This window comes from Dipodomys ordii, unplaced genomic scaffold (genome assembly GCF_000151885.1).
Source record: "Dipodomys ordii isolate 6190 unplaced genomic scaffold, Dord_2.0 Scaffold10, whole genome shotgun sequence".
NCBI classification, from domain to species: Eukaryota; Metazoa; Chordata; class Mammalia; order Rodentia; family Heteromyidae; genus Dipodomys; species Dipodomys ordii.
This window is the reverse complement of record NW_012267226.1, coordinates 17,571,402-17,595,947: the sequence shown is the minus strand read 5'-3', so window position 1 is coordinate 17,595,947 and position 24,546 is coordinate 17,571,402. Positions and strand designations below refer to the sequence as shown.

The 24,546-nt window shown below is 40.2% G+C and overlaps 1 protein-coding gene across 1 annotated transcript; it reads right to left on the bottom strand.

The window, feature by feature from the left end:
• Positions 1 to 3,457: 3,457 nt before the first annotated feature.
• Nxpe2 (neurexophilin and PC-esterase domain family, member 2) lies at positions 3,458 to 18,287 on the bottom strand. Its single transcript, XM_013009588.1, has 6 exons — positions 18,262 to 18,287; positions 17,316 to 17,421; positions 9,185 to 9,918; positions 7,162 to 7,223; positions 4,719 to 4,934; positions 3,458 to 3,993 (listed from the first exon to the last, which is right to left on the bottom strand). Exons 1-6 carry the CDS (start codon positions 18,285 to 18,287, stop codon positions 3,458 to 3,460), a joined length of 1,680 nt encoding a protein of 559 aa, XP_012865042.1.
• Positions 18,288 to 24,546: the final 6,259 nt, after the last annotated feature.

Genomic DNA, 24,546 nt, shown 5'->3' with positions numbered 1-24,546 from the left:
ACAGGGGGTGATATTATGATTATTATGATTGTTGTGATTATTATTATGAGTCTCACACTGAATACAATGTAATCCAATCTATTTTCCTACTCTTCCTTATCTCCTATACTCCTTACTTGACATACATATTGACAATCTATTCCAACCATATCTGTTCCCTTTCATTCTTGTTAGCCCAATCCCCCTTGCCGGCTTTCACTGAGGTTCATTTTGTTATTTTCATATGTAGTTGAAATGTATTTCATGTTTTTTCAGCCTCCATTTCTGTTTCACATTCCTTTTCTTTCTTTTTTTTGGGGGGGGGGCTGGTCGTGAGACCTGAACTCTAGGCCTGGGCACTGTCCCTCAGCTTTTCAGCTCAAGGCTAGCGCTCTACCACTTGAGCCACAGCACCACTTCTGGCTGTTTTCTTTTTGCTTATGTGGTGCTGAGGAATCGAACCCAGGGCCTCAGTCATGCAAGGCAAGCTCTCTACCACTGAGCCACCTTCCCAGCCCTCACATTCCTTTTCTTCTCCTAAGTAGTCTCTTAGTTAGTAGTCCTTTCATGTTCTATGTTTATCCATGCATTTTTATCTACCTACGATTTGCTTATGTATACAGTTGTGTATGTAAGTATGTATGTATGTATATGTGTGCATATATAATTATATATGTGTGTATTCATGTCTATGTCTTTTAGGTCTAGCTTCTACATAGTTACCAGATATGAGTTTAGATAATGAGGAAATATTGGGAATAGGGAAGAAGAAATAGGAGAGAATATGAGTACAACAAGAGTTCCACTTGTAGATAGAAGGAGAGTATAAATGGGGAGGAGCCACAGCACTACTTCAGGCTTTTTCTTAGTGGTTAATGGCAATAAGTGTCTTAAGGACTTTTCTTCCAGGGCAGGCTTCGATACTATAATTTGAAAGAGATCATTGAAAGGCAGGTATTAGGATTCAAGTATGATGATTATGAACACAAAGAAGAGAGGGAGAAACAAAATGTAAAAAATGAAATGGGAAGTAATATTAGACCATTTTTTTTTGGTTGGTCGTGGGGCTTGAACTCTGGGCCTGGGCGCTGTCCCTGTGCTCTTCAGCTCAAGTCTAGTGCTCTACCACTTGAGCCACAGCACCACTTCCGGTTTTCTAGTGGTTTATTGGAGATAAGAGTATCACGGACTTTTCCGCCTAGGCTGGCTTTGAACTGCGATCCTCAGATCTCGGCCTCCTGAGTAGCTAGGATTACAGGTGTGAGCCACCGGTCCCGGCCTGCTTCAACTCTTTACATAGTGGGAACTAAATCTACTCTCCAAGTGCCTGTGCTCTTAGCTGTGTGGGAACTCCCAGCTCCCAATCCTCCATCTCTGCGTATCTAAACAATGGGCTTTTCCAGCTTCTGGCTTTTTTATTACAGTTTATTATAGCTTAAATTTTCCTGCTGGTCTCTTTCAGAGACTAAGCCCATTCCTCATACCCCTCTTACAACTGATTTATACCCATGTTTAATGGCAAAGTGGCTCTGGGTTGTTAAGCTGTTATTATTCCTTGTCCCTGGTACCCAGCAGCACCTTCTCAAGATGCCACCTGTTGTGCTCTAGGACATGGGCACTGGCTCTAAACCCCTCCACACTTTTTCTCTTCTGTAACTGCTTTTCTTTTGGATCCCGGTGGCCTTTTTGTGATTTTTTTCCTTTTACTCTTTTCTTTTTCAGAATGAAGTTACTTTTATGTCATCAGATTCTTCTCATTCACAGAGTTAAAAACAGTAGATGCTTCTAGTCTGCTCTCTTGTCCATCCTTGTTCAGGAACTCTGTCCTTTGTGTGTGTGTGTGTGTGTGTGTGTGTGTGTGTGTTGGTACTGGGACTTGAACTTACCATCTTTCACTTTCACTTGGCATTTTTGCTCACTGATGCTCTACCACTTGAGCCACACCTCTACTTCTGATATTTTGCTGAATTATTGGACATAAGAATTTCATAGATTTTTCTGCCTTGGCTGGCTTTGAATTGTAATCCTCAAATCTCTGTCTTTTGAGTACCTAAATTGCAAGAGTGAGCCATATATATATCTATATATATAATATGTATGTCATATATATGTCTTATATATGATATATATGTCATATAATTTCTTATTGAAATTACTGCAGTGGTAATCTGCCCCATCTAGATATTCAATGTTATAATTCATTTTCAAATTTGACCATTAAGTCATTCTCAGCCATCTTTGAATTTCCAGTGAAGGGAAATTTATTACTATATTGCCTTCCAAGCAGCCATTTCATTCTTAGGGACATTCAAGATTTGTCCTTTACATATTAAATTTTTGTGTCTTAGGGCTATTCTATGTGAATTTTTATTTTTCTGTGTTATTTCAAATATTTATATTGTTACACAAATATAAGCCTCCTTTTCAAATGATAAGTCCACTGAAAATCTCCTTTTTGAATATTTACTTTTTCCGAGATAAACTTCTTGTTTTAGTTCAGCAGTTTGCTGTGTCATATGGTTTTCTATTTCTTTATACTATAACTTTTTTAACATGCATTATATATTATGATTTTTTGCACTTTTAATTTTTATTGTAAAGATGATGTAAAGAGAGATTACAGTTTTGTCAGATAAAGAGTTTTATCTGGACTATTGATTTTATTTTGGCTATATTTGATCATTTTATTCTTAAAATATAATGACAAGGGGCTGGGAAGGTGACTCAGTGGTTGAGTGCTTGCCTTGCATGCCTGAGGCCCTGGGTTCGATTCCTCAGCACCACATAAGCAAAAAGAAAAAAGCTGGAAGTGGCGCTGTGGCTCATGTGGTAGAGCGCTAGCCTTGAGATGAAGAGCTGAGGGACAGCGCCCAGGCCCAGAGTTCAGGCCCCACAACCAGACCAAAAAAAAAAAAAAAACTTTCTAAGTAAAGATCTAGAAGCACAACTAATCAAAGAAAGACTTGATAAATGGGACTGCATCAGACTCAAAAGTTTGTGCATGGTAAGGACATAGCTAACAAGGTAAAAAGATAACCTACAGAACGGGATTTTTTTTTTGTGGTTGTGGGGCCTGAACTCTGGGCCAGGGCACTGTTTCTCAGCTCTTCAGCTCTACCACTTGAGCCACAGCACCACTCTGGCTTTTTCTGTCTATGTGGTGCTGAGGAATTGAATCCAGGGCCTTATGTAGGCAAGGCAAGCACTCTACCATTGAGCCACCTTCCCAGCCCTGGGAGAAGATTTTTACCAGCTACACATCAGACACAGGCCTGATAGTCAGAATATGAGTGGCTCAAGGGGTAGAGAACTAGATGAACAAGCTAGCTGACCAATGTGAGGCTGAGTTTAAACCCTGGTACCAGAAAAACACAACCAAAATTGTTTTCTTTCTACCTCAGATGACATAATCTATCTTTGCGACATGTGTGAGATTATCTAAAGGAAATAGCTCGTGCTGGCTTTCTGTATGTTTCCTCTAGCAAATGTAGTTGAGGAACATTCTGATCTGATGCCAAACAACATTATCAGGTGGATGGACATTATTAGTGCTGTGTGCAACTGTCATGTCCCACACATCAATAATACCCACATGAAGGTCTTCAAAAATGTCCCGCATGATAAGATTCTGAATATAACCATGAAAGTCACTAAACAGCTCTGCATTGATATGGAGCTCCCTGGTATTTTCAGTTTTCAGTATCACTTTGGTCTCTGGGCTTCTCAAGAAGAGACGTTCAATCGCCTTTCTGATGTTGATGGCTCGGCGGATGAAAGTGTTGATGGGGAAGGGTCTGAAATGTTGGCCAATGGTAATGACAATTGCTGTGTTACTGTCTCCTGCCACCTGGTCAATTTCCCGTGGGATATAGTTTTCATCTTTCAAGGAGAATACCTTTTCAGTAACAAATGGATGACTATGCTTTTTCCATTGGATCAAGCTATGTCTTTCAATATCCAGAAGAACATGTGTTCTAAAGGGCCCACTTCCATGGTGATCGAAATACTTTAAGGCTGATGGGATATTAATGAATAAATTTTAAGTTAACAAAAATAACATGATTTCATTTAAAAATACAAGCAACAGCTATGAAGTTCTGAGATCATTTCTAATGAAGAGTTGCTGCTGTTAAGGTACAGAATTTTACTAAATCCTGTTAATCCTTCCCCAAAATTTGAACTTCTTATCAAAATACATGAAGAAAAGAAAGTGTTAACATCTATGACTTTATTTTTTAAGGTTTTAAAAATTATTATTATTCTTTGTATTATCCTGAAGTAGCTGTACAGAGGTGTTTCAATTCAATAAATAACCTGTGACTTTACAAAGACAAATTGAACTTTTTATTAAAGCTCCAAAGCCAATAGTTGGCATATTAAAAATAGTAAGATGAAAATCAGAAAAGGAAAGCAAAGAATTCTAATTAAGCTGGGCACCATTGCCTCATGCCTGTAATCCTAGCTAGTCAGATCTGAGGATCTGAGGATCACAGTTCAAAGCCAGCCAGGCAAGAAAGTCCATGAGACTTCTATTTCCAATTAATCACCAGAAAACCAGAAGGGGTGCTGTGACTCTAAGTGGTAGAATGCTAGCCTTGAGTGTAAAAGCTCAGGAACACCACTCAGGTTCTGAGTTCAAGCTGACCAACAACAACAACAACAACAAAGAATTCTATTATTATTTGTAAAAATCCTCAAAGAAGTCAACTCTGATTTCAAAATAAGAATAAAATGCATACTTTCCACAACTTTGGGTAGATAATACATCCACTGACGTAGAGTTGAATCTCCCATGAGGTAAATGAGTTTTCTTCCCAAACAGTCACGAATATTTTTGGTTGTATTGAACTCCATTAGTTTGCAAAATGTTGTTATCCAGTTTCCTTTGTAAGCGTACCCACTGGGGAAAGGAGCCTTCATTCCAATCTGACATTTCTTTTTTATGTCCTCAGTCTCTGGCAACAAAAATTTCCACTGTCAGCAGTTTGCATTATCATAGATTATTTGGGAAATTCTCCTCATCTTTGCCCTCCTTTCTGTCTCTCCCTTTCATCCTCCTCTATCTTTGTTCATCCGCAAACAGTTGCTTACTAAAATTACAAGTGAATAAGAAGCTCCACTCCATGGTTTTCTTTGGAATGGATCTGTTCTTTCTTGGGTAGTCACATATTTCCCTAGTTCCCAAGACCACTCCATCGTGACTCTAGAGCTACTCAAAGTCAGGGAGAACCATGAGGCTCTACAATCACAAGGCTTAGAGATATAGCCGAGTATCCCACTCATGACCTTGGCCTTACCAAAACGGTGAGTTCCTTCCTCCTCACACCACTTATCCATGAAAGAAACTTGAACACATTGATGTAGAGAGTCTCACAGATGGTTTATTCTGGATGTACCAGAATCATATCATGTTTTCTGGCTATTAAAAAAACCTTAAAAGTTTAACTGTGTCTAGAACTAAACAATTTTCTCTATATGGTCTGACCAATACAGAATACATACATACATAGAATCTATAGAGAGTATATACATATATGTATACAATGTACATTATATATGGCACACACACACACACACACACACACATATAGCATATCCATCCATTTACCTACCCTTTATGTTTTTTTTGTCAGTTGTGGGCTTGGACTCAGGGTATGGGTGCTGTCCCTGAGCCTCTTTGTGCTCATCGCTAGCAGTCTATCACTTGAGCCACAGCACCACTTCCCCTACCTAGCTTTTAATTTTACCTTCTACATGGTCTTCTCAATAATATATATCTTCTACCACAATATATTACATATAAATATATATTATGTTGCTAAAATATATTGGTATATTTATTGATATATTTACATTACCAATATATTTACATAAAATGTATTTTCTGTGTGTATATATCATGTGCATATACATGTGGATATATGTATGTACATATAAACAGGACCAAGATCTTGATATTGATATTATATTTACATAAAATATATTGATTTTGATATTATATTCACATGAAATATTTTGATATTATATTTATACAAAATCGATTTGCTGTGCATATACATACATATATGCATACAGATATATGTGTGTAAGTATATATAAACAGGACCATTATCTCCTCCCTCTGAATGGTCCTCTATGAAAATATCCCAAGCTAAATGAGCTTTCTCCTGGTAAGATTCAAAAAAAACTTTTCTGTTTGCCACCTAAAAAAAGATCTTGGCCATGTGATCTGAATTTCTGAGGCTTGGGGAACTCACATTTATCCATCATATAAATGTAAGATTTATTGGTGATCCCCCAAACTAATTGTCTAGTACTATCTTGTAAGAAAAACTCCTGATTTTTTAAAAATAAAAATTACTGTCCAGGTAGAAAAGGAAGCAAAAACAATGTAATGAAGACTCAAGATGCCCAAAGATTCTGGAACTTTGTTGATGTAAAAGTTGGAGACGGATGGTGATCACTTGGGGGCAGAAAAGGGGTCATTTCCACCCATGATGGGCTTTAGTCTGGGCTCACCATTTATTTCTACCTATGTTTTCCACAGGGTTTAGCAGAATTTTCTGTGCACAATAGATCCTCAGTAAACATTTGCTGAATACCTGAACAAAGCTTAACAGGTAAATGTGAAGCTGTTAATTGTTGTTTGCTGCGTTGTAATTTGAACTGCAGTGTTGCAGAATCATCATTTTATGCATGTAATGCCTATATTGACCACTAAAGTTTACATGAGAAAACTTAAAAAAGAAAATCCACAGAAATTGCTAGTTCATGGAACTTTTTATGTGATACAGCTTGGCTAAAAAAAAAAAATTAGAACCTGCTAGAGAAATTTCCTAACTCTGAATCTGTATGGTTCATTCAAGCTATTTTCACGTCATACCAGTACCCACCTATTAGCTTCTGGAGAATAAATCTTAAATTTAAATGTAAACATCCTGAACGTTTTGAGCTGACGAATGGTTTCCTTAGTCTTTTATTTCTTACTCTGGATGAAAATTGGTTTAAATTTGAAAATAATTCCCAAGAATAAAATCTTTCACTTGAAACCCAAGGTGGCTGATTTCATTTGTCCCAGAAAAATTAAAGCTTTAAATGGTTAATGTAGAATAAACATGTCTCTAAGTAAGATAGTCACTGAAAAATAACTTGCAGATACATTTAAGGGCACACTAGACTTACTATTACATGGTAAGACCTTGATGGAGTTCAAGTTCTTCATCATTTCAATCCCTATGTTGGACCTTCAAGAAATGAGAAAACGAATTAACCTAACATCCATCCAGATAATCAGATAAGAGTATCTGGTTTAGATGGAAGGAACTTCAGGTTAACACTTTGCAAATGTTTTTGTCATTATTTTGATACATTTAAGATATTCCAAAGAAAGTAACTAGGTTAGTGCTTTGGAAAACAATTCACTGACTAATCCATAATATCACTTGCTCTCAATCAAAACTATCTATCTATCCATCCACCTACCTACCGATCCTTTAATTTCACCCTCTACGTGGTCATCTTCCATAAGCACTCCTTTCATACTTTTGCCTTCCGTAATAACTCTGGTCTTGATGAAACTTTCCGTAGGTCAGTGCTTCCATCCGAATTATCTCAAGTAATTGGATAAATTGGATTGCTGAACCTTACTCTCAGAATTTTTGATTTAATAATTTTGAGGGTAAGGCCCAAGAATTTAGATTTCTAAGAAGCTCTGAGGCGAAGCTGAAGCCATTGATGTTGGAACACTACTTTGAGGGTCACTGCAAAAAAATTACATTGCAAACACCAGTTGCAACCATTCTTCATGAGGGTCCCATCGGACCTATATGTGGCACAGGATTAAAATGTGTCTCAGGGGGAAAGTGAGCCTAGTCAAGTCTGTATTTTCCTTTCTCCATCCCAGGTGCGGTTTAAAGACAGACCATGACCTGATACCTTGCAAATTTAGCAACAAGAACAAGCAGTCACATTTTTAAAACATTAATCTAGGTACAGTATGGACAACAGATATAAAGAAATATGACTGAAGGCAGATAAACCAGCTCTGAAAATGGTTGTAACAATCTAATTGAGGTTTGATGATGATTTTTACAAGGATACAGGTAACAGTAAAGGATGAGTGCATTCAGGAGACCATGAGGAGATAGGATTGGCAGAACTGGATAATTATTTGAGTGACCTGAATAATGATACTATTTACCTTTTGGGCACAGCATCCATTAACAGTGTATAAAAGTAGCTCCCATGGAACACATTGGAGGGAACATTTGATTATAAAAATTACTAAACCTGGAAGTATTATGCACCATGAAAAATAAGTATATACTCTACATGTGCATTTCACTGGCAAGTAGTTCCACAGGTGACACATGCGAGACCTGCAAACTTACCATCAGCTGAGGTGATGCTGAAGGACTGAGCTACCCTTAACTTAGGCCACAGAATTGACAATGTAAGGGGAGTTTGAGTAGACAAAATTTTAGACTGAATGGATCAAGAAAATGTGGTATACAAACACAATGGAATTCTAGGCCTCCCTCAGAAAGAATGACATTGCCCCATTTGTTAGGAAATGGAAAAACTTGGAAAACATTATATTAAGTGAAGTAAGCCAGGCCCAAAGAAACATAGGTCCCATGGTTTCCCTTATTTGCAATAACTAGTATCTGTCTGAGACAAGCAGACAAGGTCAGATAAGATGATGTTAGGAGGAATGAACTCCAAGATAAGGACACAGATGGTTTTTTCTTTCTTGATATTGTTTCTAACGTATTTATAAGGTGATTTCTCCCCCATGGTATTACTCGTTTTCAGTGTACTTGGTGTTGGTATAATTTGTGGAGGGGAAGGGAAAAAACAAATCGTTTAAATAGGGATACAATTGGACCCATGGCAACAATGAGATGTACAAGTTGTTAGGTTGAAAAACGAACTTTACAACTTTGGTTGTGCGGGGTGGGGGGGTTGGGGGGGAGTTTGTAGGGGGGACAGGAGAAGGATGGGAAGGAGAAACAAAGGAGGAGGCAACAATGCTTGATAAGAAATGTACTCATTACCTTGCTCATCTAATTGTAACCACTCTGTACAGTATTTTCACAATAAAAAACTTATTTAAAAAAACTAGAAAAAAAAAACTTTAGATTGAGTTCGGTTTGAACCAGTCCCTCTCTGGTGTATCCCTTGTTTCTATATGAAGGATGATTACCTGTTGAAAAGATTCCATTCCTCCTTGCTAAGATAGGAAATGTGTCTATTTCTGGTGCTCATGTAAATGAAGGCCTCACAGTGGACATATGGTGGTTTCACACAGTAGAAAGCTTCTTGGTCCCGAATATCCAGGTACTGGCACAGCTCAGCACTCGAGTTTAAGGCCAGACCACATTCAGTGATGACTTCAGAGGTGCCATTAAGAAATTTACCTTTGAAAATAATTCGATCATAGCCTTGGTTCCTTGCCCTCCAGAGAGCAGACACCCCTTCACTGGGGTGGATGAGCATGACCGACAGGGAGACCTGGCCTTCCCAGAACAGAGTGAAGCTGACCAGGTAGGTGCCGTTGTTGAAGTCCGTCACCTTTCCCGATGCACCTGCCTTCAGGGCTGGGGAGGACATCCTGGCCCTCAGGAAGTCCCCGCCATATTCCTTCCGATGTCCCAAGTGGTCCCTCATCTCCAGAAGGATGTCTAGCTGATCCCCCTTGCAGTACGTGTCTTGAGGGTTGAGGATGACGGCTCTGCTGTGTTTGGCACTGGTGGTGGTGGTCATGTGGGTGAAGGGTCTGGGTGGGATCATCTGGTCTAGTCTTTCTACGATCTCCATGACACTCAGCTCAGTATCTGTTGGGAAGACTTCTGGACTCTGAGTGTCTTCACAGCTCAAGTACTTTTTAAAGACACTCCACTGTTTCAGAACAACTGGGTTTCTCCAGTGGATCAAGAGCTGAAGGATTGAGGGAAAATGACTATATTTATTACCAGCAGACAAGAGGACTTGCTTCTCAAAGTAAATTAGCATGAATCACATAATGTCTTTCAGTGTGATAAAATTAGGTATCAGAAATAAATTCTAATTAGTTTTCACTTATGGTCTTACAACTAGCATCATGTACTTTTAAGTATTTCAATTATATTCATATAATTTCCATGACCATTGTTTTTGTGTTGTTGTTGTTTTAACTGATTTTGTATTATTCCATCAAGAAAACATAATCTGACACAGAAGGCTGGGCATGCTGGCAGATCACTGCAATCCTAACTAAGCAGGAGGCAGAGATAGGGGGGATCCTGATCTGAGGCCACACTTTTCTTACCTGAAAAATAACTAAAGCAAGGAAAGGGTGGCAATATGGCTCAAGTGGTAGAGCACCAGTCTAGCAAACAGTCTTGCAAACATGAAACCCTTGTCAAAACCCCAATATCGCACACCACTTCCTCCAAAATAGGAAAGAAGGGAGGGAGGGAGGGAAGGAAGATAAAAGATGTTTTAAAATAATCTGAGGGAATGGGTAGAGTTGGGAAAGATGAGAGAAGAACAATGAAAGGGGTGACACTGGCCAAGATACACTGCACTTATTGGTATCATACTTGCTGAATTCAATATACTTGTTGAATGAAAACCCTTTTGTACAACTACTTAAAGGTGATAAAAAATTAATTTAAAAATAACCTAGCTATTCAAGAGACTGAGATCTGAGGATTGAATCTCAAAGTCAACCTGGACGGCAAAGTCTGTGAGATTCTCATCTCCAATTAACCACCAAAAAGCTGTGGCCAAGTAGTAGAACACTAGCCTGGAGTGGCAAAAGCTAAGAGACAGTGCCAAGGCCCTGAGTTCAAGCCTTACTATCAGCACAAGCACAGAAAACAAAAAAGCACCCAAATTATGCTTTTCATTTGTCTGATACTTTGTTTTTCAAGCATAATTTAGAAGTAATGTTAAAAGCAAATAAGGTACATGTAAAGGAGATACATGTTAAAAGTGTACTCTTCATGTAATTTATGTCTGAAAGTTATGTAATAAATATAAAACATCCGAGTATTTCTAAGCAAGTTAAATTAAATACAGAAGCACTGCTTGCTAAATATAAACTTGGCTTCTTAGATTCTGTAAAAATGATGCATGCGGGCCTACTGATAAATGTGTTTTTGTAACAAGGTAAAACAGATTAAAATTGCTTTCTTCCTGAGTCATCATTAACAAGCAAAGTGGCAAAGGGAATTAGAATTCCCATATGTCTACATTTGAAATTTTGTACAGATTGTTTAAAAACATATATTGCTCTGAAATGGGTTCTCACTATGTAGCCAAATCTGCTCTTGAACTTAGCATCTTCTTACCTCTGCCTCTTGATTACTGTGATTATAGATATGACCCACCACACCAGGCTTCAAAATGTAAGAAAGAAAACAAGACAAGAAAAGAAACAGTAATCAGAAGATAAAGAGGTACGAAGAGCTGGGTGCTGATGACTCGGGACCGCAATCCTCGCTCTCAGGAGGCTGAGATCTGAAGATTGCAGCTCAAAGAAATGTCCCTAAGCATCTTATCTCCCTAACCATCCCCCCAAAAGCTGGAAGTACAGCTGTGGCTCAAGAGGTAGAGCACTAGCCTTGAGAAAACAAACAAACAAACAAACAAATTCAAGGACAGTGCCCAGGGCCTGCTCAAGCCCAACAACTGTGGGAAAAAAGAAAAAGAAGAGGTGGGGAGGGGGAAATGTATGAAGTTATAAGTATAAAAATGCTTTTAAATTTGAAAAAAAGACTGTATGATAAAATAAGGTTTTTGTCCTATAGTAAAATGATTAAAATAAAAAAGAACAAGACTAAACATTTGGATGAAGTTAAAAAAAAAAAGGTTTATAAGTAATGATGGTGATCCTAATATAGAGACCTGGCTGTGGGTCTCAACTTCAAGGAAGTACATCCAAGATTCTCAACAAGAGAGGCTTGTCCAAAGAAGAAAACAAGATAAAAGGCAAGGAAGCAGACCAGGCAGACAGACACCCTTATTAGCAGCTGCACTTCACTCCCCTTAACTCCTTGGGTAAGAATCCCAGCCTTCAGTGTGCATTCCACAAGCCCAGTGAAGCTCGGGTAGAACTTTCTTCAAGCCAGAAAGACAATGGAATATTCAAATTGTTCCCTGAGCAGTAAGTTAGGGGACCAACAGGACTCCTTTTGTTTTCTGTCTGTCTGTCTATCTGTCTGTCTGTCTGTCTCTCTCTCTCTGCAATACTGGGGTTTGAATTCAGGGACTTGTAACTGTTGTGCAGACTCTCTACCATTTAAGCCACTCTGTTGGTCCTTTTTCTCATTGAGTATTTTCAAGATAGAGTCTCATTCTATGCCCTGGCCAGTCTGGACTGTGATCCTCCTATTTGAGCTTTCCTTTGTCACGGGGATGAAAGGTACATACCACAGGGCTCAGCCTTGCACTGTGCCTAACTTAGTTCCCTCCTAGAGAGAGCGATTGGTGTGGCCTCGAGGTGCCCCACTGCGCTCTTGAATACAACCCCAAATTCTGCTAAGGGATCTTGCCTTACTGTAGATATAGCTAAAGAAGAAATTGAGTTTTACTCAATACCAGAGCCACAGAGTCTGGTTACTGAAAATGGCAATGACCAGAAACACAAATACCATAAGAAAGATGCCAAGAAGGGGAGAAACTAAATGATTTTTCAAGCCTCTCACTTGTGGAATGGACGCAGAGACTTGAAGGTGCTCACTTCCACACATTCCTGAGTGCCACATCTCCCTCTTAGAAATATATCTATTAACCAAACGCCAAGTAACTGTTCATCTTCAGAAATGCAAATTCCTAAAGAGTTGTGGGTCTGTGCTCATGACACTATGCCATGAAATGCCAACAGCACCAGAGACTGTCCTGACTCAAGACCAGCCAGAAACCCAGGGATAAGGACTAGGTGGAGTCAGGTGTCGGTGGCTCATCCCTGTAATCCTAGCTACTCAAGAGGCTGAGATCTGAAGATCATGGTTCAAAGCCATCCCAGGCAAGAAACTCTGTGAGACTCTTACCTCCGATAAACCACTAAGAAAACTGGAAGTGGTGCTGTGGCTCAAGTGGTAGAGCACTAGCCTTGAGCTGAAGAGCTTAGGGACAGCACTCAGGCACAGAGTTCAAGCCCCATGACCGACAAAAAAAAAAAAAAAAAGACTAGGTGGAGTGAACTCTCAGAGTAAAAAATGTAACTCATCTTAAATCCTATTAACTGTTTCTCTTGAGCAAACATCCCTTAAGGTTTGTGAGCCTTGACATAATGAGGCCTGTGTTTGACCAGCTTTCTAAACGAAGTTTATTAAGACCCTGCAGATCTTATTAAATAATATTTATATCCTGCCAGATAAGAAATAAGGAGCCAGGCACCGGTGGCTCACACCTGTAATCTTAACTACTCAGAAGGCTACAATCTGAGGATCACAGTTCAAAGCCAGCCTGGGCAGGAAAGTCCTGGTGAGACTCTTATCTCCAATTAACCACCAGAAAACCATAAGTGGAGTTGTGGTTCAAAGTGGTAGAGCACTAGACTTGAGGAAAAGAGATCAGGAACAGTGCCAAGGCCCTGTGTTCAAGCCCCTCAATATACAAAAAGAAAAAAGAAAGAAAATGAAAAGGAAAAAAAGAGAGAGAGAAGGAAGGGAGAAGGAGGGAGAGAGGGAGAGAGGAAGAGACAGACAGAGGGAGAGGGAACAGGAAAATACAGACTTGTACAAGACATATGGGCAGCAAAGTCGCATAAAGTCCTGTAGTTCCCAATACCTATATTTTATTGCATAATGTTCACAGATATAATAAGCACTACAAAAGGCTATGTTTAAAGAACAGATTTATTTTTTTTATCTTCCTGCTCTCCAGATGTGCCTTCAACTCTGTAATGCTGGCTACTTGGGAGGTAAGGATTGGCAAATAGCAGTTCAAGGCCAGTCCTTAGGTGAAGTTCCTGGGCCTTCATCTCAACCACTGGTTGGGTACAGTAGTGTGTGCTTGTCACAACTCAAACCAACCCAGGCATACAGTGTGACCGGAGTTTGTAAATAACCAAGGCACAAAGGAACTGGAGGCATGGCACAAGTGGTAAAGGACCTGACTTGCAAGTTCAAAGCCCTGAGTTCAATTCCAAGTACCACAAAAAGAGAGAAAAAGATACTTAAATGACCCTAAAAATGTAGCTGCTATATACTTCAGAGAGCATCAAAGGGGAAAATAAAAACAAAACCATGCAGCACCTAGACATGCAGCCTTTTCTGTGGAGACTTTCCTGCTGTGGAGATTTTCTCCACCTTGTCTCTCTACAAATCTAATCCCTCCTACTTGAAGGAAGGTATTGTAAAAGAAAACAAAGGAAAGGCAAGGGATGTAAGCTTCTGAGTGTTTCTTGTCTCCTGGGAGTGGATGAAGGTCTGATTGTCAAAAAGTTGGGCTGGGAAATTTATTAAATTTGACCATAGTTCAACTCAACTCATTATGAAAAAAAAAACCACACTCTACACAACTGGCTTTTTAAAGTAATAAAGATGCCAGGTGTGAAAAAAGATCAAACAAACAAAACTTTGTATAGAAATCCAACTAAAAAGAAAAACACAAAAAACCATTCAGACAAGGCCACTTGCACCCCTGTTATAAAAGGCAATTCAGGTTAGACAGGAGGCCAGGGAGACCGGCAGGTGGATTTTATAGTCAGGCCAACCACTTTAGGTTGTATGAAAGGTTCTTTCCAGGGGGAACTCATTCTAAAATATACTTTTATGTAGAAGTTAAACCAGCAGTAAAACACACAATCAATCAAAGGCCCATTATATGTGCCCTTACGAGGTATGTAAACCTAAAACTTTTTTTCCTACAGAAATAAGATTCCCCTCTGAGGATACAAGGGGTTGGTATATTTTAAAAGAACGTAAGAGTCCCCTTGTGACCAGCATAATCCAGGGTCACATTTAATCTTACTAACTCCTTAACTCTTCCCTTCCATGAACAGGTGTAACTCCCTTAATTCCTTATACCAAGCTAAAGGGGACACAGGAACCAAAAGATTCAGAGAACTCTGCCTACTCCAGTTAGCAGAACTAGAATTCACACTAAAGCCAATCAGAAGGAGTCAATCATGGGTAACCTTTTTGCCCTGTTCTTCTGGTTGGTCTCTGCTTATGTATTTTTAATCTATCTGCCCAAGTTCAGTTGTATTGTAACTAAGAGGACTTGCCTGCTACTTTAAACAGCAAGTAAGCCCTCTGTCCCCCTCTTTTTCATTGGCCTATTTCTTATCTGTGTTTTGACCTGGATTCTTCAAAACACTAAGCCTTTATTTTGGGGGCTAAATTCAAAAAAAGAAAAGAAAAAGAACAACATCCCTGTTGCTGATCTTCTTCAGGATGTATGTTGAAATTAGATGTGCATGAAAATGTCCCGGGACAGTGTTAGCAATGGGAATTCAAGTTACGAAACTTTGCCTAAGGAGCTTGAGACTTACCCTGTGTCAGCACCAGCCAGTCTGCTGGCTTCAGGAGAGCGTGACCACAGTCAGCAGCAAGTAGCCTTAGAAGAATGACATCTTTCCCCAAACACCTCAAGAACGAGGAGTCAAAAGTCTCAGGGCGAATTTGTTAGTTCTTAGCTGCTGAATCAAGGATTCACCCTTATTTGTCATTTCATTTACTTTTGTTATTGTTGCTCTAACGGTGCCTCACTATGTAGCACCAAGCTGGTCTTGAACTGGCGACCTTCCTTTAGCCTCTCACGTGCTAGGATTGTAAACCGTCACACAAGCTGGCACTAAAGATGCAAGCTCTTGCACTGATGGGGGAGAAAGCTACCATCCTTCCCCACTCCCCCATCTTAAACAAGCTGGCCCCTCCTTTGTTTCAGCTAAAAATATTTTTTTGGAAAAACTTTCAAGGAAGCAGCTAAAGTCCTCCAGTCATCGTGACTCATTCTTTCAGACAACCCAGTGTAAACTCTGAACTGAGCACGTCCAGGGTATTTGTGTCAATCAGCTTTCTCTTATCAACATGTCAACTATGACCTTCTACTTAGCAGACTCTGAAATGTATACCTTCAACTGAGCATGCTCAGAAATGTGCCTGCCCCTACTAGTGCTTTTGGATGTCAATATGAGTATATTCCTGAACAAAATCTCCATCATGCCTTTGTTCCGGAGTAGAGTTGCTTTGAAAATAAGCCCAGTACACTTACCTGAAGTAGATAATAAATTTCTTCCCATTCTTCTATTTCCCAGTTGTGATTCTTAACCACTTAACCAAGATATGAAATCATTGCATTTGGGTACAAATTCTATCTTCACTTCCTCAGCCTTTCTCCCCTCTCGTTATTATTACTTTATTTCTGGTCACTATTGCCTCTCATCTAGCTCAAATCACTGAGTTGTTGGGCTTTTAATAATTATTTACTAAATATCCAGGATGGGTCAGGCACTGTCCTTGGCGTTAGGGTTACAGCAACAAATAAATATATAACCATATCTTGCCTCTTGGGAGATATCTTACTATAGGTCAGGATTGATGGTAATCGATGAATATCAGAAGTGCCTGCTTTGGCAGCAATATGCTAAAATTGGAGCCATGCAGAAAGATGAGAATGGTCTCTGGGCAAGAATGGCACCCAAACCTGTGAAGTGTTCCATATTTAAAATGGATGATAGATGACATATTAGATAGGTGGTAGATTGATGATAATCATTAACAGGTCTGATAATTAATAGTTAAATATATTATATAGAATAACAGGAAATGAGAAGTAGTATTGAAAAATAAAAGGAAATCAAGCAGGATAAGAGGCATGAAAGAGGTTGGGGGTAAAGCTGTTTTTAATATTAAATCAAGAGATCAGAACATATGGTACACAGGTGTGGAAATGTAACCATGAAATCCTCTGTAACGCATATAAGCTAATAGAATAAAGAGGACAACACACAAACAAAAAAATGTTTTCAGTGGTTCGGAAGAAGCAAAATGGAAATAAGATCAAATGAGAGACTGCAGAGGGGAGAAATGCAAGAAATGCAAGCTGGACTCCAAGGAGCATAAAACAAATACTGTGAAAGGAAGCAAAGATGAGAGTGGGCTTAATTGGATTAAAGTCTCAACGGCCAAACAGGTTGATGAACCAGGACAACTGGTGGAGATACTAAAAGCACAGGAACGTGCCTCCAAAACATAGTAAAAAGAGATTAATGTTGAACAAAGAGCACTCTCGTGTACATTATCTTGCTGAAATGATACTTTTAACTTTGATTCCTTTATAACAGGTCATTCAAGTGATGCTATTGTAACTGGTGAAATTCCAAAAAAAGAAATTCTTACCTTTTTGTAGTCTCCAGAAGACAAGTAAAGGACCCATAAAACTAAGCTAAATATCAGCATCAGCAGTAATTTTCGAACTATGGCATTTGGAAATAGAGCAAGTATCCTAAAAGAGAGGGTGGGAGAAATAATTGCACTCTTCAGTCAGATGGACACAATTTGGATCTGTACACTTTGGGTCCTCCTCTGTAATTTCCAGAAAAGCTTTATTCCTTTCACAGAGTCCCTGTATGTGGTTAAAGAGAGTCCCCTTCCCTGAGAACAGAGAACAAAAAAAAAGCAGTTTGCATGATTTCTGGTTTCTAGCTCTCAGTCTAAGTCTTCAGCCTTGGAGTTACAACCAGCTTTCCCTAATTTAACATATAGCACATTTTATTAGCAATTGTTCACACAAAGAAGCATTTCTTTCTGTACTCCAGTGAATCTGAAGCCCTAAAATTCTAATACATGCACGCGCGCGCGCGCGCACACACACACACACACACACACACATACTCGGTGTTCTTTCTCCCTAGTTTTATCTGCCTCCAGAGACTTAGTCATACATCACTCCTTAATTTTTTTAGACACCTAGCTTCCACTTCTGCTTTGTATCTCCTCATGTCAAAATAGTTGAACAGTTCCCAAAAAGAGTCATAGCTCTAATCTTCAGAAAAGTGCAAGGTTTGAGGGGCCAGACTTAGAATCCCAAAAGTATGTGACAAAGAGCTAAAGTGTGCTCCTCAACTCATTTTGACTGGACCCATAGTCTAGTCCAAAACAAAAAATTCCCAGTTCAGCTTGTGCACACATATCTATAGATTCTCATCAAACAATACTTACCACTACTGTGTGCAATGTACTGTGGGATTTCCTAGTTATTCTGCTTGAAAATAATGTCCCATTGCAATGCTGTCATTCTCCCTCCTCTCCCTGTCCATAAGGCCCACCGAGTCACAGTACACACCTACGGATGACCATTTTCTCCATCATATCCTCATGCTCTCCACAGTACAAATGGCTTTCCCAAGAGTATCCTTGATGAAAGAGGTCTCGACCTTGATCTCAAAGTTGGAGATTTTCCATGTACTTCATTGACCAAAAATGAACATGCTAGTGTGTGGCTACAGTGTGCCAGCTAGAATCCCAGTTAGTCCTTCCAGGGATAGTTTCCTGCTCTCACTACAAGAACTAGGAAAAAGAAGTGAGGAGGGAGCTCCTGCGGTGTTTATTTTTAGACAACTGACAGCTAAGGGCAGGGAAGTGACCAACACCTGTGCGTGAGGTTTACACTGCTTACACACAGTATACTTCCCTCGCCTTTTGTCTGACTATCCAGTGAGATTAGACAGTCAAACCCCCAGGGTAGCAAATGTAAATTTCAAAAAAGGAAAGAAGAAAAAGACAAACCCTGCTCCACACTTCTAGATCCCTACGAACTTATTTGGCTGGTTCCTTTCAATACATGGAGAACTTTCTTTTTAAAAAAAAGTTTTTTATTGTAAAAATACTGTACAGAGGGGTTACAATTACATGAGCAAGGTAATGAGTACATCTCCTATCAAGCATTGTTACCTCCTCCTTTGCTTTTCCCCTATCAACCCTTCCCTTCCACCTCCACAACTACACTCTTCCCCCCTCCACACTCCCCCTCCCATGTGGAGAACTTTCTTGACACTCTTCTCCCTTGCTGTAAACTAGCACCTCCTTCAAGCATTCCAACAATGATGGTTTCAATTAAATCTCAGGTCACAGCGGAGCAGCCACAAACTCCATATACAACTGCAGCTTGCACAATGTAAGACAATGTCCAAAACATCAACATCTGTGGACTTAAATTCTTGATGTTAGAGGTGGTAGTAAGTGGTACAGAAGAGCTCTCCATCAGGGAACCTGCTCCCTCAGTGTGACACAGACCCTGACATATCTGCTCTGTAGAAGGGCACAAAGACCTAAACCACTCTATACGAATGCAGGTAAACAGGCACCTACCTAAAGGTGTGTACATATATATACATGTGACTATAGCTAATGAACTTTCAGGGTTACTGCATCAGTACCGAGAGATAGAATAGCAATGATAAATTGAGTAAGTTTAACAATTACTGGAGCATTTCTCAACCTGGACTCCCTGTGCTCATTCTATGTGGGGAAAGAAATTCACTGTGAAACACAGTTAAAAAACCATTCTGCAGCCAGGCGCCAGTAGCGCTCACGCCTGTCATCCATCCTAGCTACTAAGCAGGCTGAGCTCTGAGGAGCATGGTTCAAAGCCAGCCCAGGCAGGAAAGTCCATGAGACTCTTATCTACCTACAATTAACCACCAGAAAACCAGAAGTAAAGCTGTGGGAGAGCACTAGCGTTAAGGAGAAAAGCTCAGTGACAGCACCCAGGCCCTGCATACTACATTTCTCTTTATGAAAAATACGTTTCCCTTTGGTTTAATCCTGGTAGTCACTGTTTTTTTTATTCTGGTACCTTGAGACTTGAATATACATTTATCTGATTTGGGGAAGGGAAGGGGAATCATAAAAATGGTGACACAAGGACAAGGAGTGAACCAGGGCAACAGTGATAGTCACAAGACGCTATGTGGTAAATAAACTTTACAACTTTGAGGGGGGGGGTGGAGCAGCAGGAGAGGGATGGTAGAAGAAAAACAAAGGAGTGGGTGACAATATTTAACAAGAAATGTACTCATTACCTTACTTGTGTAACTGTAATCCCTCTGTACAACACCTTTACAACAAAATTATATTTTAAAAAAATATGTTGTTAATGGTCTATGAATGGCTCTGAGAATTTAAGCAGAACATAATACAAAGTTATTGCATAAGTATCACCCCCTACTCCAAAGTAAGTAAAGGTCCAATACACTGACATGATTCTCTTCATTTTTTCCCAAGTGCCTTCTCCAAGATGATGCAGTATATTAGTCCTCTTTCTAAAATCCAGGCTTCCTGTACAGAATTCATTGTAACACCATTCCCAACAGCTAAGTAATGGAATCATCACCAGATGCCCTACAATGGATGAATGAATCAAGAAAATGAGGGATATGTATGTATATGTATACATTTATATATGTGTATGTATATGTGTATACATTTTTTCCCATTTTTGGGGGTGTGGGGCTTGAATTCTGGGCCTGGGTACTATCCCTCAGCTCTTCAGCTCAAGGTTAGTGCTCTATCACCTGAGCCACAGCATCACTTCTGGTTTTCTGGTGGTTAATTGGAGATAAAACTCTGACGGACTTTCCTGCCTGGGCTGGCTTCAAACTGAGATCCTCAGATCTCAGGTTCCTGAGTAGCTAGGATTACAGGTGTGAGCCACCAACGCCCAGCATGTGTACATATTTTTCAATTCATCCACCAGGAAGAATAATATTATGTCATTTGCAGGAAAATGTGTGGACCTGGAAAAACTTCATATTTAGTGAAGTCAGGCTCAGAGAGACAAAGGGCACATTTTCCCTTATAAGTGGCAGTCAGACCTAAAACTCAAACATATATGAAAACATATATGTGAGCTGGGCACCCGTGGCTCACGCCTGTAATCCTAGCTACTCAGGAGTCTGAGATCTGAGGATTTCGGTTCAACGTCAGCTCGGGCAGGAAAGTCCGTGAAACTCTTATCTCCAATAAACCACTGGAAAATGGGAAGGAGCGCTGTAGCTCAAGTGGTAGAGCGCTCACCTTGAGCTGAAGAGCTGAGGGACAGCTCTCAGGCCCAGAGTTCAAGCCCCACGACTGACAAACAAAAAAACAAACATATATGTGATATGCACATAGACATGATGAAACTGACTAAAGCATAGTATATGAAGTGGTGGATTTCTATGGTGTATTCACTTTGAACAATTAACAGAGAGTAACAAAATGATGATTGGGAAGCTGAAACAGTTTCTTGTCTGAGAGGAGCGGAGAATTAAGGGGAGGTGACAGATGGATGGGAAGGGGAGGGTGGATGGATACAGTTATAATACTCGGTGGACATATGTGGGAATGGATCTAGGTGACAACAGGACTGACTGGGAGGGGTTAGGAGGGAGTGGGGGCGGGGAGGAGGATGGAAGGGTTGTGACAATGATCAGGACGCACTGTTCCCTTAGGCAGACACTGAAACCCCTTTGTACAACGATTACTTAAAGATAATAAAAAGTGAAATGAAAAAAGAAAACAGTGAAAGAGAAATAATGAAATAGAAAGGATAGGGTTTTTTTTTAAGAAAAAGTTAAATAAGATTGTGCCTCATTAGTTGGACTCCCTACTTGGGAGTTCCAATGTCATGCGGATGGCAAGGGTAACCCATTATGATCAGGGAGGAGGAAGGGCAGACTTCCGGATATCCTGCCCTAATAGTCTGATTTTATATTTATAATATCTGTTGCCCGCTGATAAACTATTTACTGATATTTGTGAAGGGCCAGTCCTCAGCCATTCACACTGATCCTTCCAGCCTGTTTCCTTTCCCTGGATGCTTTGACCACATCTTACATTTCACTGTGACTATTTTTCTCTTCAGAGCTCTCACTAACACGGTGGCCTTCGTTAGCAGCAGGAGAAGTAAACGGGCCAGAAAAGTCTTTCCCTCAGAGCCATCACCTTTATATTAACAATAAAAAATTAAAAAACAAAAGTCTTTGAAGTGTCAAGTCTTTGAAGCTTCTCCGTCATACTCCAAATGGCACAGGCCCAGCCCTAGAATCACAAAGTAGAATACGGAAAAGTAATTTGGAGTTGAGGGGCAATATCTAAATACTAAGCTTACTATCCATCTGCCCTAGAGTTATTCAAACATCATTTTGAATAAACTTCCTGAACACTCTTCCCGCTAATCTAGGTTGGGCCTCTGTTTTTCGTGTGCGCACTTAACTTCAGTTTTATCATTATCACAATTTCTTTGTGTTGGACTATTTTTGTGCATGTAACTCTTTTTTTTTTTTTTGATCCAGTCGTGGGGCCTGAACTCTGGGCCTGGGCACTGTCCCTCAGCTCTTCAGCTCAAGGTTAGCGCTCTATCACTTGAGACACAGCACCACTTCTGGCTTTTTTCTTTTTGCTTATGTGGTGCTGAGGAATCGAACCCAGGGCCTCATGCATGCAAGGCAAGTGCTCTACCACTGAGCCACCTTCCCAGCCCTGTGCATGTAACTCTTAAGAACTGGATCTCTCATTTCTGGATCTCGCATGCATTTGTGACTGCTGTTTAACTTAATGGTTAAAATCAGCATTTGTTATCTCCCAGTTTGTGTAGATGCAAACTAGAATGGACTGGACAGCTTAGATGAGTAACTGGCTCAGCTTTTCTAATGAGGTCAAGATGGCAGCTGGGGAGGAGGGGCGGGAAGGTGGCTCAGTGGAAGAGCACTTACCTCGCATGCTTGAGGCCCTGGGTTCGATTCCTCAGCACCACATAAGCAGAAAAAAAAGCCAGAAGTGGTACTGTGGCTCTAGTGGCAGAGCACTAGCCTTGAGCTGAAGAGCTAAGGGACAGCGCCCAGGCCCAGAGTTCAGGCCCCACGAACGACCAAAAAAAAAAAAAAGATGGTAGCTGGGGATACACTCATCCTGAGCTCTTCACTATGGTTAGAAAATCCACTTCCAAGGAGGCACACTCATCCTACTGCTGTCAGGTCTCAGTTCTTTGCTATCTGTTACCTGTTAACAAAAGACTTTAGTTCCTTACAATATAGACCTTGCCACACTGCTCGAGTATCTTCATAATGTCACAGCTGGTTCTCCCCCAAAGCAAGCGAGAAAAAGCAAAGAGAAAACTGCAATTATCTTTTTGACTGACTTACGCACCATCAGTTCTACCACATTACATTTGTTAGAAGGAAGTAGAATCTGGCCCCATTAAGGAGAGGAATTAAGTTATACTTCTTGAGAAGAGTGTCAACAAATTTAGGGACACATTTCATAGCATGTTTTCATTCATGAGTCATCTCCAGTTGAACTAATACTTAGAAATATATTCCAGATTAAGACCCATATCAGTAACTTAAGAGAACCACGTACAGTTCGTTATCATTATTTTTTATCATTATTTTTTATTTTAAAACATTGTGTGGCACCTGCCTTGAGCTAAAGAGCTCAGGGACAGGACCAAGCCCAGAGTTTAAGCTCCACATCCGACCAAAACAACAACAACAACAAATGTGTGTATACTACCACCTATAAAAATGAAAAGAACAAGTTTAAAACTCTCAGAAAGATTTCTTCAAGTTCTAGAAAATAAAAACCAGTTCAGTCACTCTGTGGGTCAGGATCTACACCCTTACCTATACAGCTGTGGGTAGTTGAATAATGTTCAGTTGTAGTTCCTAGTCTGGCCTTTATTGATACTTTTTATTATTTTTCATTTCTCCTTTCCCCCCACCTAACCTATCTATCTTTGCCTTAAAGTAGCTATCTGAGGAGGTAAATGAGAGTTTCAGATGACTAGGAAATGGCCTTGGGAAACACCCCAAAATGCAGGTTAGGGTGGAGAAAGTAGACACCACAATTTAGAAAGTTGTAGATTCAACTCCTGACTCCGAGATTTGCTCAATTTTCTTACTTGCAAAACAAAAAGTATAATCTCCAGATTATCTGAAGACACATGTTTTAGTGCAAGCCAAGCTCCTGGTGCATTAAGTGTTTCAACTTTAATCTTAGCTTTTCTCGGAATCTTTAGATTCTGACTGTGACTTTTCCCTGGACACTGGCTACCTACACACTATTTTGCTAACCCCCGATTATAAATTCTTGTCAGGTGTTGAACTGCCTTCCTCCTACACTGACTCCAGTAATCAGTTCCGGTTCTCCATGTCCTGCCCTATTGATGCTTGATGTTAACTTGTGTGGGCTTCAGAGAAATTGCTGGATGGTTTAAAAAGTGCATGCCCTGCTGGGCACCAGTGGCTTGGGTCTATAATCCCAGCAAGTTAGGAGGCTGAGATCTGAGGATCTTGGTTTGAAGCCAGCACAAGCAGGAAAGTCGGTGAAACTCGTGAAACTTTTATCTCTCATCCTCAGCACCACATAAGCAGAAAAAGCCGGAAGCAGCGCTGTGGCTCAAGTGGTAGAGCGCCAGCCTTGAGCTGAAGAGCTGAGGGACAGCGCCCAGGCCAAAGAGTTCAAGACCCCATGACTGAGGGGGAAAAATATAGCTGGAAGTGGAGTTGTGGCTCAAGTGATAAGAGTGCTAGCCTTGAGGGGGAGGGGGGAGGAGACAGTGACTAGGCTGCAATCAAGGCCTACAACT

Excerpts from the sequence above, each read along its gene's own strand:
- Nxpe2 (XM_013009588.1), bottom strand. The coding sequence starts at position 18,287 with ATGATGGAGAAAATGGTCATCCGTAG. Across the intron at positions 7,224-9,184 it reads GAATGGAATCTTTTCAACAG|GTCCAACATAGGGATTGAAA; the intron begins GTAATCATCCTT and ends CATTTCTTGAAG. Across the intron at positions 3,994-4,718 it reads TCTACCCAAAGTTGTGGAAA|CCTTAAAGTATTTCGATCAC; the intron begins GTATGCATTTTA and ends ATATCCCATCAG.